At 37.3% G+C, this 17,295-nt stretch overlaps 1 protein-coding gene across 1 annotated transcript in view; it reads right to left on the reverse strand.

Annotated features, from left to right (window-relative positions):
• The window catches only part of LOC106084643 (tafazzin), a 28,670-nt gene that overhangs the window by 8,840 nt on the left and 2,535 nt on the right, over positions 1–17,295 (reverse strand). The window contains exon 3 of the mRNA XM_013248488.2: positions 15,956–16,388. Within this exon, the coding sequence (XP_013103942.2) occupies positions 15,956–16,388 (433 nt within the window). The remainder of the gene's footprint in view (positions 1–15,955; positions 16,389–17,295) is intronic.

The following is a 17,295-nucleotide window of genomic DNA, read 5'->3' on the forward strand; positions in this document are numbered from 1 at the left end:
TTTTTCGATATTTTCCACGAGAAATTTGATTTGTTAATTCTTGCACAACAGCCAATTTATAGGGATAATATTTATGGTCTTGATGGAGAAATTGTCGAATTTGTGATGTCGAAAGCCGGGGAGAACGCAAAACTAACTGTCTGATTCTTTCGATTTTTTCCGGAGTTTTGATGGTACGTTGCAGTCCATTTCTGGGTTTAGCGAGACTTCCACACTCCCGAAATGGATTGACCCACGAAAGAATCGAATTACGGCCAGAAACGAGTCTATGGGGAAGAATTTCAAAGCGAACGCGGAAGCCACGTTGCTTAGCAACAAGAAAGCGAACTCTACCAAAGAAGCTCTCGACGACGAAGGTCCTTCCCATTCAGATGTGCTTCCTCTCGACCAACTCACCGCTCGGCAGTTTTTTCAAATAAGTAAGATTCACTTGGTACATAGGTATTTATGCACGTAATATTAATGACAAAATCTCAAGATTTGTCTTTTGTTTATTTTTTAAATTTTGCCACACTAGAACGGCCTAAACACCGTTCTTCAAGTCGGATATAGTGTTGCTGTTTTTTGTAGTTATTGTGAGTGGAAATATAACTTGGGATTTATACTCCACGGTAGCGCAGTGGTTAGCATGCCCGCCTAAGGCGCTGAATGTCTGGGTTGGAATCCTGGCGAGAATTTCAGAAAAAATGTACAACGGTGGTTATCCCCTCCTAATGCTAATGGGACATTTGTGAGGAACTATGCCATTTGAAAAAATGGTATGGCTGCCATCTAAAAACTTCCCCTTAAAAGGTGTTAAATTGCGGCACGTCACTCGGACTCCGCTATAAAAAGGAGGCCCCTTATCATTGAGCTTAAACTTGAAACGGACAGAACTCATTAATATATGAGAAGTTTGCCCCTGTTCCTTAAAGGCATGTTCATTGGTAAATTTGCATTTTTACTCCTTCAATCAAATTCTTTGAATCTTTACCATAGTTTTCATCGCCATCTTGCGGCATAAGAAGATTGTATTGGGGGCAGTCAAGATATATTCATTTTGTTTGTGTGTGTGTTATGTTTCTTAACTATAATACTCACACGCAACCAAAACTCGGTGACAGATAGTGCAATCGTGAGAAAAAATTTTACTCATCTATTTACGGTACACTATCTGGCAATTATGTCATGGGGGCAGTGTTCACTAAAGAAGGTTAAGTTATTTGCCCAGCTGATGAAATATTGCAATTTCAAAGTTGTATCCAAATACACTCTTATGTCAAATTGTTTGTTTACATTTTAAAGTTTTTCAACATTTTGTTTATTTTTTTCACATTTTTAATGATCTAATTTATAATTTATACGTTTTTAAGCACAAATCGTCTAATTTTTTGATTGCTGCACGTGGCAATGCAAATAATAACTAAAATGTCAATTTGATAGTGTACAGACGTTTGACGGATGAGTGGAAATTTCTACCCCCATCCCCAAAGGATTTTATCGTTGATTTCGTTGTTGTTGTGCTAATGACAAACTAATGACACTTCATAATCGGGGCTCAGTATAGCGAGGCGTGATGTATGTTTAGGTAAATTAGGTATAAACAGTGTAATAGCGTGTTTTACAATAAATTACATATGAAAGTTAAGACCTTTTGCATTTCATTTCACGATGTGTTTAAATTTTAAAAGTTTTCAATTCTAAATGCGATCTTATGATAAGTGTAAAGTAAAATAGCCTTAAATGTATACCAAGAGCAAAGCACAAAGCAAGCGAAACCGCCCGATGATTTATAGTTCTTCGCTTCCATTAGACCTTTACTAAAATGACAATTGATAAATCAAAGCATTAAATAATGTGCTTGATACTCTTTATTTGAATCGAGAGATGGAAAAGTCAGTACTATAGTACTTTTTCGGTAATTTGTCGACTCTTTAGTACCGTAGTACTCCCGCGACCCATTTAGTATCTTTAGAGCACAAATCTTAAAAAAAATCCAAGTGAATACGAGATGTTCTTTACCCTACACCTTATCGTCATTCCGATCGCATCACCTTAAAAATTGATCTAAGACCCTTTAAAGTATGACGTTGTCACACCATTTTAAATAGAACTAACTAATTTCGTCTGTAGAAAACGTTTTCCAAATGAATAAAGCTTGCCGCTCCAAATTTTACACACATACTTCTGATTACTCTAGGTCGGTTGGGGTTGTTAACAAGCCAAATCGGTCGGTCGGCTAATTTGACTTCCTGATCCCTTAGAGGGCGCAATCATAATAGTTTTTGCAGTCGACAGGTTTATCTTCGTACCACGGAGGAGCTATAAGCTATAGAAATGAAAGCAAAAGAAGCAATAAGAAAAGTGGCACCAAGCAAATGTAGCACAAATGTTTTAAGCGATGTAAGTTTTTGCATTTAATATCAATTAAAAGTGTTGATTAATTCATTGCGCTATTGTAAATCAACACGTCCATATACGTTTCATGCCTACAGCGACCGATTTTCCTCTATCAAACATTGTTAAGGGCCTTTGTTATGTTTCTAATGCAAGGATTATGTCTTAATAAAACGCAACATTCAACAGTGACATCATAGCAATTGCGGTTTTTTGCGACAATTTTAAGTTCAAAGTGTCTTGGTTTATGGCTTGTAGTTTGTGTGTGTGTGTGTATAGTTCTACACTGCTTTTTCCTCTGAAATCAATTTGGCGCCTTAAAATGAATGTTAGTCTTCATAGTGACATGGAAAAATATCTGGGTCAGTTGTTGCTGGTTGGCATGACATTTCTGAATGCTAGCGCTATTCAACATTTTGCCATAAAAAATGTCCGGAAGTTTTTTTTTTGTCGAGCGTCTAGAACATTCTTCGCATAGTTTGTCCTCAACTATTAAATTACGTGGTCATACTTTTAAGTTTTTACGCACAATGGATGTGTAGTTAATATTTAAATACGTACATGGTCCTTTCATTTGGTTTAATTTCTTGATACTTTAATCAAATTAAATAGAAAATTAACGAGTTACTTTCGCAATTCCTTCGAGATAAATACAACCTACAAAGGTACAACCTTTGAAGCCCTCGCAACTAAAGATTTCTGATGATGATTATATCAGGCGCAAAAACCAAAGGCATCTATGCAGAGATGTTTAATCTATAGCAGATAGATAAATTGCTTTGAAGTAGCGCAAACAAGTAAAAGCGCGCTAAGTTCGGCCGGGCCGAATCTTATACACCCTCTACCATGGATCGCATTTGTCGAGTTCTTTCCGGTATCTCTATTTAGATAAACAAAGGAAAAAAGAAAAGAATTGCTTTGCTAATTGAATTGGATGTTGGAGACCACAGTAGATGTAAATGTGTAAAATTTCAGCCAAATCGTGTAAGAATTGGGCCTTTTAGGGGCTCAAGAAATAAAATAGGTAGATGGGTTTATAGGGGAGTTGCATCAGGCTAAAGACCGATTCAGACCATATTTGACACGTATGTTGGGGGTCATGGAAGAAGCCATTGTACAAAATTTCAGCGAAATCGGATAATAATTGGGCCTTCTTGAGGCTCAAAAAATCAAGATCCCAGATCGGCTTATATGACCCCTATATCAGGTGATAGACCGATTGGAACCATATTTGGCACAGTTGTTGGAGGCCATAAAAAAGAACTTATGCAAAATTTCAGTCAAGTCGGATAGGAATTGCGCCCTGTAGTGGGTAAAAAAGTCCAGATTCAAGACCGGTTTATATGGCAGCTATATCAGGTTATGGACAGATTGGAACCATACTCAACACAGTTGTTGGAAGTCATAACGAAACACGTCATGCAAAGTTTCAGCCAAATCGCATGGGAATTGCGCCTTCTACAGGCTCAAGAAGTCAAGACCTCAGATCGGTTTATATGACAGCTATATCAGGTTATGGACCGATTGGAACCATACTCATCACAGTTGTTGGAAATCATAACAGAATACCTCATGCAGAATTTCAGCCAAATCGGATAAGAATTGCGTTCTTTAGTGGCTCAAAAAGCCAAGATCCAAGATTGGTTTATATGGCAGCTATATCAGGTTATGGACCGATTTGAACCATACTCAACACAGTTGTTGGAAGTCATAACGAAACACGTCTATATCGGTTTATAAACTGATATAGATTCCATATAAACCGATCTCCCGATTATACTTCTTATAGAGGTCGCCAATATTATTCGATTTTGCTGATATTTTGCACAATGACTTTCACTTTGGCCCACAACAACCAAACCACAATCCCATGGCAGCCGGTTGTAGTCAAAAGATTGTTTGTGGTAGAGTTTTATCTTCTATATACAAAGAGAACTTTTAAAAATTTTGAGCGGTTAGACTTTTTTAAAAACTCTTTTTCATAACAGTATTATCGGGTGTAAAAAACTTTCCGATTCCATTAATAAATGATTGAAAGAACTTACTGCCTAGCCCATGGCAGCCGGTTATACGTACCGGATTGACCCAATGGAATCATTCATCGGCAAGGACTGCTGCCTCAGTGTACAACGCTGACGCCTTTGACGCTAAACGCCTGGGTTCGAATCCTGGCGAGACCATCAGAAAAAATTTTCAGCGGTGGTTTTCGCCTCCTAATGCTGGCAACATTTGTGAGGTACTATGCCAAGTAAAATTTCTCTCCAAAGAGGTGTCGCACTGCGGCACGCCGTTCGGACTCGGCTATAAAATGGAGGCCCCTTATTATTGAGCTTAAACTTGAATCGGACTACACTCATTGATATGTGAGAAGTTTGCGTCTGTTCCTTGTGGAATGTTCATGGACAAAATTTGCATTTGAATCAAATTGCGTCGAAATCGAGACTGCGCGATATACAGCGCGCTTTTCGCAAAAATTTTATATAACATTTCAATATTTTTAATTAAATTTTTAATTGATCAAATTAAAAATAAATTGAATATATCGAAAATTTCAATGATTTTTTAATTGGTTCAATTAAAAAATTAATATTTATATCAATTGAAAAATTAATTGGAAATTTCAAAAATTTTCTATCATTTTTTTTATTGAATATGCAATTTTTTTAATCGAAAAAATTTCAATCAAAAACTGTGATTCATACTGCCATTTTCATGATTGAAATAGTTTTAATTAAAAAATTAATTGGATCAATTAATTTCGTGATTGTAACCGAATTTTTTTTCAGTGTACCAAAACATATAAATAAAAAAAATTAGCACTTTAACCAGACAATGCCTCATATACAAAATATGTATTTTTTGCAAACAAAATTTCGATTTTCGGATGTTTAAAAATTGGCGTAAGAAGATAACCGGACTTTCCACTCGGAGGCAAACTCTCCATTTCAATAAAATTGGTTTAGCATTTGTTTAACCTACATTCTAATAAAAACCATGTAAACGGGCGTTAAGTTCGGTCGGGCCGAACTTTGGATACCCACAACCTCGGGTATATATGTAAACCAACTTTCGTCATAATCCGGTGAAAAAAGCATTATATATCCCGCCATAGCAGCTTTATCTAAATATGTTCCGATTTGGACCAAATTCGACGCGGATATTGAGTGATATTTAAGTACAAGTCAATGTTCAAGTTTGTAGCACAAAATATTGGTCTTTTTTGGTAGCCATATGCAAATATAGACCGATTTAAACCATATACGACACATATGTCGAAAAGCCTACCGTAAGTCACTGTGTCAAATTTCAGCGAAATCAGATTATAAAGGGTGATTTTTTTGAGGTTAGGATTTTCATGCATTAGTATTTGACAGATCACGTGGGATTTCAGACATGGTGTCAAAGAGAAAGATGCTCAGTATGCTTTGACATTTCATCATGAATAGACTTACTAACGAGCAACGCTTGCAAATCATTGAATTTTATTACCAAAATCAGTGTTCGGTTCGAAATGTGTTCATTCACCGTAACGTTGCGTCCAACAGCATCTTTGAAAAAATACGGTCCAATGATTCCACCAGCGTACAAACCACACCAAACAGTGCATTTTTCGGGATGCATGGGCAGTTCTTGAACGGCTTCTGGTTGCTCTTCACTCCAAATGCGGCAATTTTGCTTATTTACGTAGCCATTCAACCAGAAATGAGCCTCATCGCTGAACAAAATTTGTCAAAATTTGAACACATTTCGAACCGAACACTGATTTTGGTAATAAAATTCAATGATTTGCAAGCGTTGCTCGTTAGTAAGTCTATTCATGATGAAATGTCAAAGCATACTGAGCATCTTTCTCTTTGACACCATGTCTGAAATCCCACGTGATCTGTCAAATACTAATGCATGAAAATCCTAACCTCAAAAAAATCACCCTTTAAATGTGGCTTTTATGGGGCCAAGACTTTAAATAGAGAGATCGGTTTATATGACAGCTATATCCAAATCTGAACCGGTCTTGGCCAAATTGAAGAGAGCTGATGAAGGGTCTACCACAGCTAACTGTTCCGAATTTTCGCCGAAATTGGACAATAAATGTGCCTTTTATGGGCTCAACACCTTAAATCGAGAGATCGGTCTATATGGCAGCTATATAAAAATCTGGACCGATCTGGTCCAGAATTTGATAGAATGTTGTCGAAGAACCTAACGCAACCCACTGTCCCAAATTTCGGCGCCTTTCATGAGACCAAAACCTTACATCGAGAGATCTGTCCAGATTTGGATATAGCTGTCATATAGACCAGCTATATCCAAATCTGGACAGATCTTGGCCAAATTGAAGAGAGCTGATGAAGGGTTTACCACAACTAACTGTTCCGAATTTTCGGCGAAATTGGACAATAAATGTACCTTTTATGGGCCCAAAACCTTAAGTCGAGAGATCGGTCTATATGGCATCTATATCAAAATCTGGACCGATCTGGTTCATATTGCAGAACGTTGTCGAAGGGCTTAAACTCACTCACTGTCCCAAATTTCGACAAAATCGGACAATAAATGCGCCATTTATGGGCCCAAAACCTAAAATCGAGAGATCGGTCTATATGGCAGATATATCCAAATCTGTACGGATCTGGACCAAATTGAAGAACGATGTCGACTGGCCTAACACAACTCACTGTCCCGAAATTCAGCAAAATCGGATAATAAATGTAGTTTTTCTGGGCCTAAGACCCTAAATCAGCGGATTGGTCTATATGAGGGCTATATCTATATCTATATGCTTATGGACAAAAAAAAAGGAATTTGTGAAAAGTTTCAGCTCAATATCTCTATTTTTAAAGACTGTAGCGTGATTTCAACAGACAGACGGACGGACATGGCTGGATCGTCTTTGATTTTTACGCTGATCAAGAATATATATACTTTATAGGATCGGAAATGGATATTTCCATGTGTTGCAAAGGAAATGACAAAATGAATATTCCCCCATCCTTCGGTGGTGGGTATAAAAATAAATGTAATGATTTTCAGCTAATTTTTGAGCTAATTCGATTTTTGTTGCCCATTGGCCCAAAAAGAATTATTTTAGTTTTGGAACTGCTTTTTTGTACAAAATGTCACTATCATATAAAGAACAATTTCGCTCTTAAACTGTACATTTCATAAATTTCGTATACTTTTTACTCCAACACTTAAAAACACAAACAAACACAAACAAACAAACCTATATGAGTGAATTGATCCAATAAAGCAAAGATACTTGTTCTAAATTGATTTCACTTTAACATTCTTGGTTTGGGCAAAGCCGTTGTAGTCTAGGTGGTTTATAAATAATTTCTTTATTAACGCGACCTTGCCCAAAAAATTGCATGCGAACAAGAACGAATGCCGTTATGCATTCTTAAGTCATTGACATGTCGGTGTTTTTTTCTTGCAATCTAAAATTTGTTTGCAATCGCATGTCGTTTTTTGAAACCCCCACCATAGGATAGGGGGTATATTCATTTAGTCATTCTGTTTGCAACACATCGACATATCTATTTCCGACCCTACAGAGTAAATATAAATATTTTTGATCTTCGTGAAATTCTAAGACGATTTAACTATGGCCGTGTGTCTGTCCGTCCGCCTGCTGTAATCACGCTACAGCCTCCAAAAATTGAGATATTTTTTCATTGTTCTCAATGAAAATGGCCTCCACAAACAACCGTTAAAAGTTGGAAGTTTTCGTTTGTTTCATTCTTAAAAGACAAGAAAAGGAAACTGGGGGAACATAAAAACTGTATAAAAACTCAAAATAACAAAAAAAACTAACAGGAAAGTTAATAAGTCTATTGTAAAACTAATTTGAAGTTTAAAGCAAAAAAATGTCCACAACGATTAAAAACAAGCTAAAACATACTCGTTGTTCATAAACAGTTCTCTTGAATTTCTCTCTTCTCTTAATTTCCTTTGTTTATTTCTAATCTTTGTACTCGGTGCCTCTTAAAAGAGTCGATGGTTTAAATGCCTATTTATTGTACGAGACTGCCATATAGACCGATCTGCCGATTTAGGTCCTCAATCCCATAACAGGCGCATTTAATACCCGATTTCACTGAAATTTGAATCAGTGAGTTATTTTAAGCCCCCAATCATCGGACCTCAATATGGTTCAGATCGCACTATATAGCTAGCTATATAGCTAGCTGCCATTTAGATCGATCTGGTGATTTGGGGTCTTAGTCCCATAACTGCTCCATTCATTGACCGATGTTGCTGTTATTGGGGCCCGTTGGTTTGCATTAAGCCTCCCGAAATCCAAATTGAAAATAGTCCAGATCGGAATATATTTTTATATATCTCTCATATAGACCGGTCTGTCAAGCCCATAAGAGCCTAGTTTATTACCCAATTTTGCTAAAATTTAGAACAGTGAGTTGGTCTAGGCCTTCCAACAAAGGATCTAAAGCAAGTCAAAGAAGCATTTATTATACGATTTCACTGAAATATGGTCCAGATCGTACCATATTTAGATACATACATGTAGCTGCCATATAGACCGATCTTACTATATATATTTTTATATATCTATCATATAGACCGGTCTGTCAAGCCCATAGGAACCTCGTTTATTACCCAATTTTGCTAAAATTTAGAACAGTGAGTTGGTCTAGGCCTCCCAACAAAGGATCTAAAGCGAGTAAAAGGAGCATTTATTATTGGATTTCACTGAAATATGGTCCAGATCGGACCATATTTAGATACATACATGTAGCTGCCATATAGACCGATCTTACAAACTAGGGTCTTAATTCTATAAAAAGCGGATTTATTGCCCGATTTCGCTGAAACTGTGACTCGAAAAACAGTTCTCGGCCCAGACCAGACCAGCCCAGCCCATATTTGGATATACATAACTATGGATATGATAGTGGAGTTATAATAATATAGGATGATGAATATATCCATGGTGGTGGGTATTCAAAGTTCGGTATGGCCGAACTTTATACGTTTTTAATTGTTGTTATTCAGATACATACTGCCACCTTCCTTCGCTTCCGCTTTTTATAATTAGAATATAATTTCGAATATGTATATGTATATTGTAGTTGCTATTTTATTTTGGCTTATTCTTGTTTATCTATTTTGATTTGATATTATTGTGCAAGGTGACAAACACACTACCACACAGTATCACACAAATTAAAAACAAAAATTTGATGTTCACGTGCTGGCGCTGCACGGTGGGGCATTGGCCTTCAAAATGACGCTTGAGACCCAAACAGACTGAGGGCGTTGATGAGCATTGCGTTGAAAAATGCAACTCTGCACACAAATATCAAAAACACCACGCAAAAGTTAAGCAATTTTTAACGTTGACGCCTAAAAACACTACTACACGTATTGCCAAAGAATATTGAAATAACAAAGAAATTTTTATTTATGTTCTCAAATTTTGATAACAAATGCCAAGCTTATAGGTGTAGGTAATTATTTTATTTTTCTTCAAATCAAACAGCTCTGCCGAAAAATTACAAAAAAAAATCAAATTTACAGCAAACCAGTAAGGAAAGGCAAATACCCTACACCACCGAGTCTACCTTCTACGATTCTCTTACGATGATACAAAAACTTTGGCTTCGAAACGCATAAAAGATATATATGAGAGTTTTTTTTATCTAAATCTGATTCGATTTTGATGACATTTTTTGCATGTAGTACGACGTCAAATAAAACATCTCCTGCAAAATTTTGTAAGGATGGGACCAAAATTGTGGCATCTACAGTCTTAAAAGACCATATCGGATGAAATATATATATGGGAGCTATACATAAAATTGATCCGATTCTAATGAAATTTTACACACATATTGGGACGTCACAAAAAGCACTTCGTGCTAAATTTGGTAAAGATCGGACCAAAATAGTGCCTTCTACAGCCTTTATATGTCAAATCGGATGAAAGTTGTATATGGGAGCTATATCTAAATCTGAGCCGATTTTGATGAAATTTTGTACACGTATTAAGACGTCACACCAAACATATCGTGCTAAATTTGGTAAAGATCGGACCATAATTATGGCTCCCACAGCTTTAAAATGGCATATCGGATGAAAGATATATATGGGAGCTATATCTAAATCTGAACCGATTTCAATGAAATATTGGACGCATATTTAGATGTCAAAAAAAACACTCCGGGCCAAATTTTGTAAGGATCGGATCAAAATTGTGGCTTCTACAGCTTTAAAAGGGCACATCGGTATCTGCAAAATTTTATGAAAATCGGACAATAAATGCTACCTGTATCTTGATTACATGGACAGACAGACAGACGGACATAGCTAAAACGAATCAAAAAGTGATATACTTATCGATGGGTCTAGCTCTTCTCCTTCTTAGCGTTGCAAACAAATGCACAAATCTATAATACCCTGTACCACAGTGGTGGTGTAGGGTATAAAAAAAGCTAAAGGCGCTATTACACGGCATATAGATGTCTTACGACTTGTCAAAATAATTAACTGTGTTATTTTTAAAAGTGGTTTTCATATTTTAGTTTCGTTTGTATCACACGATATGTACAACTCAACATGTGCTAAATTTGACATGTCAGGCTGACGAAACCCTATGTACGTGCATTACGCCATAGTTTCCGTTACGGGAAAGAAATTAATGCTTCTATTAGTTCTTCTTTATCTACATATAATTTATCTACGCGCCATCATTAACTGGAACAAGTAAAAGCATGCTAAAGTCGGCCGGGCCGAATCTTGGGATCCCATCACCATAGAATCTGCTAAAAATGTATACAAAATAAATTAAGTTGAAGGGCATAATTTTATCCTACATACCAAACTTCTGTCAAACCAGCAAAACTTAAAGCTCTAGGAACCGAACAAGGATGAACGAGAGACCGGTTTCTTGATCGATTTGGACCGTACTTGTTACAATTGTTAAAAGTCATAATAGAACACTATATGTAAAATTTCAGCCAAATCGGAAAAAAAAATTGCGGCTCCAAGGGCTCAAGAAGTAAAATCGGGAGATCGGTTTGTATGGGAGCTATATCAGGTTCTTAACCGATTTGGACCGTACATAACACAGTTGTTGAAAGTCATAACAGAACACTACATGCAAAATTTTAAACAAATCGGACAAAAATTGCATCTTCCAGGAGCTCAAGAAGTCAAATGGAGAGATCGGGTTATATGGGAGCTATATCATGTTCTTGATCGATTTGGACCGCAATTGGCACGGTTGTTGGAAGTCATATTAGAAAATAATGTGCCAAATTTCATCCATATCAGACAAAAATTGCGGCTTCCATGGGCTCAAGAAGTCAAATCGGGAGATCGGTTTAAATGGGACCTATTTCAGGTTATGAACCGATTTGAACCGTACTTGGCATATTTGTTGTAAGTCGTAGCAGAACACTATGTGCAAAATTTCATCCATATCAGACAAAAATTGCGGCTTCCATGGGCTCAAGAAGTCAAATCGGGAGATCGGTTTAAATGGGACCTATATCAGGTTATGGACCGATTTGAACCGTACTCGGCACAGTCGTTATAAGTCATTACAGAACACTACATGCAAAATTTCAACTAAATCGGAGAAAAATTGCGGCTTGTAAGGACTTAAGAAGTCAAATCGGGAGATCACTTTATATGGGAGCTATATCAGGTTATAGACCGATTTGGACCGTATTTGGCAAAGTTGTTGGAAGCTACAAAGAACACTTCAGGTAAAATTTCAGAGGCTTAGGGATTCCAGAGGCTTAGGAATTCAAATCGGGAGTTCGTTTTATATGGGAGCTATATCTCAATCTGAATCGATATGGCCGATTAGCAATCCCCTACGACCTACATCAATATTAAGCATCTTCAAGCGGCTAACTTTACGCGTTCGACCCCTATTGTGATTTCGACAGACGGACGAACATGGCTAGATCGGCTCTGAATGTCGAGACGATCAAGAATATATACTTTATGGGGTCCTAGATCAATATTTCGAGGTGTTACAAACGGAATGACAAGGTCAGTATACCCCCATCCTACGATGGTGGGTTTGAAAATCATAACGTGTCAATTTTTAGGCCTTACAAACATACAAAGCAAACTTTAAATTGACTTACAAAAAACAGGCGACTCTTTAAAACACGAAAGATAATTGCATTTATGCATGAGTCATCCAAAACGCAAAAGACATTTGGCTTATACTATAAGTTTATAATACATTGCCGCAATTGTTATTTTTTCAACATAGATGGCGGGTAAATGGAAACCGGTAGACAGCCTATCATCATAGAAAACATTTATATAAAAGAAATCAGTCAAAGAAAACTATTTAAAATCAACATTAAGTTCTGTGAACACCGGTGTAAAACTAAATTTTCTATCAATGCAAAGTCCAATATTGGGCTAGTTTGAATGAATGAATAAATGACTTGATTAAAAGTTACTTTTTAATCTTATAGATAATTGAGGAAACAACAACAGCAACTGCGCGGATCAACGTGCACTTTAATTATTACTAGGGCGTCATAGTTAGAAAACGCATGATTTCACAGTGTTGCAGTATAATTAACACTGAAAGAGATTAAAATCTAAAGTCTGTAAGATGATGGAGGAAAAAGTCCACTTAACAGAGGAAATTGTGGAAAATCTTCCTTAATATGTATATGAAAGAAAAGTATGATTTGTGGATCACAGATCTGATGGATGAAAATCTACTTCTGACCATCCTGAGAAATGGTTGTTGTTGTTGTAACCACATTTTCATGTGGAGGTGGCGATCCTCGTCAAGCTTCTGTAGATAAGCAAGCTCGTTCCGGTCCAAAGGACCGATCGCCGTGGGAACAGGGTGGCCATTGGTTATTAAAATGCGCTTGTCATATGGAGCATCGTAGGCACTCAGTATTTTTGCAAGAGCCGGTGCCACCGGAGAATCTCTGCTCGATTCCGCTGATTGTCCGCGACTGCAGTTACAGCTACTCCAGATGGAGCATTCCACTATCCGCAATCCGTAGACGCGCCCGGTAGCTCGCAGCTGAGCTTCTCGGGACAGCAATAAACTTCACACAGAGCGGACCTCAATGTTCCAGCTTGTGTGGTGCTCACACCTATCTCGTCCCGGGAAATGGTGCCTACTATAGGCAATGTGTATTTAAATTCAAGAAAATTTTACGTCGAACGAATATGATGGGAAAACAACATGTTGAGAAATGTTCTTCATATACAAAATTTCTTCAAATGTTCTTCATATACAAATCGGTCAAAAAATGAGGCGTCTAAGGACTTTAGAAGTCCAATTGAAAGACCACATCTGAACTGATTTAGCCATTTTTGAAAACCCCAAAGACATACATAAACACGAGGGTTGTTGTATAAGTTTATAGGCAACACAAAGTGTTGTCAGGTGTAATCTGAAGTTTCCAATTGAAAATTTTCTAGCATGGTCGCCTGTTTCTTCGACAAAACTGGTCATGTAGCGACTATTCCACTTGAGGACGGTCAATTCTGAGTGCTACATCACAATCTTGTGAGAAATTCAAAAAACGATCAAGAGAAGACGAATCATTGTTCGCCAAGAGAATGCAAGCTCTCACACATCGGCTCAAACCAGCGCCTTTTTGACCATCCAAAACGTCAAAATGATGGGTCATCCGCCGTACAGCGCTGACTTGGCACCCAATGACTTCTTATTATTTCCACACAATTCAATACAAATACGTAGTCAATGATCTCCCTCGCTGTTGAAGCGTTCAATTGCTTGTTCTGAAGGTGTCTCAATCGGAGGTAAAAAAGTGTATCGACAATTGGTTCGAGCGCATGCAAAAGTGTATAAGTCATGCATGCAGGATAACAAAATACATTTTCACGATTAGGCCAGAAATTTATATAGCAGCACCCCTAAGAAGTATTTATGTATCATTTATGTGGATATCTTTAACCCTTTTATCGATATTATTTCGGCAGACGGATTTAAAATGTCATCATAATCCAGAATGGCATCGCTTATCTATATATGGATGCCCAGCATGGAATAACTATAAGCATCAAACAGGTTGGAATTTTGACCTCCGACCTTTATGGTATTCATCGTTCCTGGGTTGCGGATATTGGAATGCTCCCTAGAAATACATGGGTAACTGCAATTGTAGTCGCGGCAAATCAACGGGTGGCACCGGCTCTTCATTAAATTCTGAGTACATATGATACTCGATAAAACAAGGCGAGTGGCGTTCGATCCTATGGACCTGAAAGACTTTGTCCACCGACAGGAGTTTGACGAGGAACACTACGTTCAGATGCAAATATTTTCATTTCATTTTATTCAGATAATGCAAATTGAAGCCACACAGTGGCCAATCTAGACAAATTACAAAGAACTACTATTGACAGTTCTATAAAGGAATTATGTCAAATAAACCTATTAAAAATCTACATTAACAACAACGAGGTATCCCGTGGTTTTACAAATGCCATTTTTTTCCACTAAGGAACAGGGGCAAACTTCTCACATATTAATGAGTGCAGTCCGATTCAAGTTTAAGCTCAGTGATAAGGGGCCTCCTTTTTATAGCCGAGTTCGCAAATGTTGCCAGCATTAGGAGAGGAAAACCTCCGCTGAAATTTTTTCTGATGGTCTCGCCAGGATTCGAACCCAGGCGTTCAGCTTCATAGGTGGGAATGCTAACCTCTGCGCCACGGTGGCTTCCCGTGGTTTTACCAAGGGAATAACTACATCCAATGGTGGTGGTTATAAAAAAACATGGAAAAAAGTACGCTGGGTAAAATTTTTTTCAGAACAATTTAAATACAAAAACGTTTTCTCCTCATTTTAGGATACCTCGGTGCTTCACCTAGACCGAGCCCCAAAAACTTTTACGACTTTGCTATAAACTGTAGTTAAGTCTAGACCGATCCATGCTGTTCTGGGCAAATATATTGCCCTATTTAGCATGTCTCTTTATTTTTGCCGAATTCAAAGCTCGACCTCAAATAACTTCTCCTTCGATGGAGGGCCATACGTGGGTCAGGGAGGGCCATGCGTTCAGCGTCACAGGAGAACATGCAAAACTCCGTGCCACTGTAGCCTCCAAGTTAGAAAGAAGACCCAAAATGCATTATGTCAACTCTATACCCATTGCCTGGTGCAACCTGTGGTCATCAATGGTTAAGTTTTCTCCAATTGAGTCGCTTTGTCCTTTTTGAACTAAGCCAGAATATCTACAAATATTTAATTCAACTGTAATGTTAGCCTTAACTCAACTAAAATGAAAACCATAATTGAAGTTAAATACCGGATTTATAGGCAAATAGATTTAAGTAAATAATCCCATAATGGGGTGGATACACCCTTCAATGATTGTTTGAACTGATGTATAACAAACTTGTTGTGCCGTTTTCTACTCTACGCAAACTCATGAACCGAAGTGTGTATTTACGAGGTATTGGGGGTTTCTTCTCAAGTTTTTAAATCTTCTAATTTTTGAAAGACAATAAAAAAACCAAATAAAAAACCATAATTCATTGGCATTTAAAATAAGAAATAAGTGGGGGCGATTAAAGGATCCATTGACATTCTTACCCAAAACAAATTTGCTAAATAATCCTACGGCAAATATTGCTAGTTGACTACATATATACCAAACTCCTGTGGGATTTTTTAAGCGTTCGAATATCCAGTCAATTTTATAGGGTATGTGGACCGGTGTGGATGGTGGTGGTTGTGGTTGTGTTGAAGATGCTGGTGATGTTGATGTTGTAGACATTGGTGCTGTCCCTGTTGTCACTGACATTTGTTGCTGTGTATGTTTGTGATGCATTTGTTGCTGTTGTTGATATGAATCCTTAGCATATGATGAATAAACGGATTGCGGTGTTGTTGCTGACGAGGATAACGAGGATTCTGCGGCGGCAGCATTCATTTGTGATTTTATTTGATTATTTCTTTGTTGTAATTGTTGGTGTTGTTCCACAGGGATATGTGAAGTTTGGCTATGCTTTTGTTGGACGCGGAGCTGAGAGGAAGCGTACAAGGTAGTTAAGCGATTAGGATTTTAAAAACAGATTTTTGTTTGTTCTATTTTTTTATTAGAAAAAACAAAGATTTTATATAAATTTAAAATTTTTTTGTAGCTTTCAAATGTTTTTTCATTATTTTTTTTTCACTTTCTTTGTTATTTGCACAAGTGTTTCCTTTTCGTTAATTATTATTTCGCATCAAGTGGATTTGGCTTAAACAGAGGATACTTATTTTGCGAGAGTTCGAGTTCTTTACTCTTTCTTGGTCGTTTTGAATTTGCAATGCATTGTCATCTGTTTATCAAAAACTTGGAACAAAGGATGCCGCGCGACTTGGTTGTTTTCCCAGAGAGAGTTACCAGAATGAGAGTAGCAAACAACAATGAATGTGGAAAGACCGCCAAAGCACAACCGCACATTATTGTTATGTGAAGTTAAGTGACAGAAAAAACCCCACACATGAAATGCACTCAGTAAATGCGCACTTTACACAAACTCAACATTCAACAGCACTCGTTCAAGTATCTCACATTGAGACATCATTTACCAAGAGAGAATGAGGCATTGTCAACAACAATCTCTCAGAGTATAAGAATTCGCGGAAGGAAGTAAAAAATTTGGTCAATGCTGTTGATTTTCAACTAAACGCACATTTTATTGTGATTCGTAAATATATTTGGCTTTCGTATGCGTGCGTACAAGTTGTTTTTTGTTATGGATTTTCAAAAAGGCCTTTAGGAGGCCAATATATCACAGGGCGTTATTACTTCGACACATTTATTTTGTTTATTTATACATATTTATATTTAAAATATAGGGCGGTATAACCGTACGGTGGGATATTACGACAGCAACTAAAAGCTTGCCACACAAAAATTTTGTGTGGACCACTACTGGTATGGT

This window comes from Stomoxys calcitrans, chromosome 5 (genome assembly GCF_963082655.1).
Source record: "Stomoxys calcitrans chromosome 5, idStoCalc2.1, whole genome shotgun sequence".
Taxonomy (NCBI): Eukaryota; Metazoa; Arthropoda; class Insecta; order Diptera; family Muscidae; genus Stomoxys; species Stomoxys calcitrans.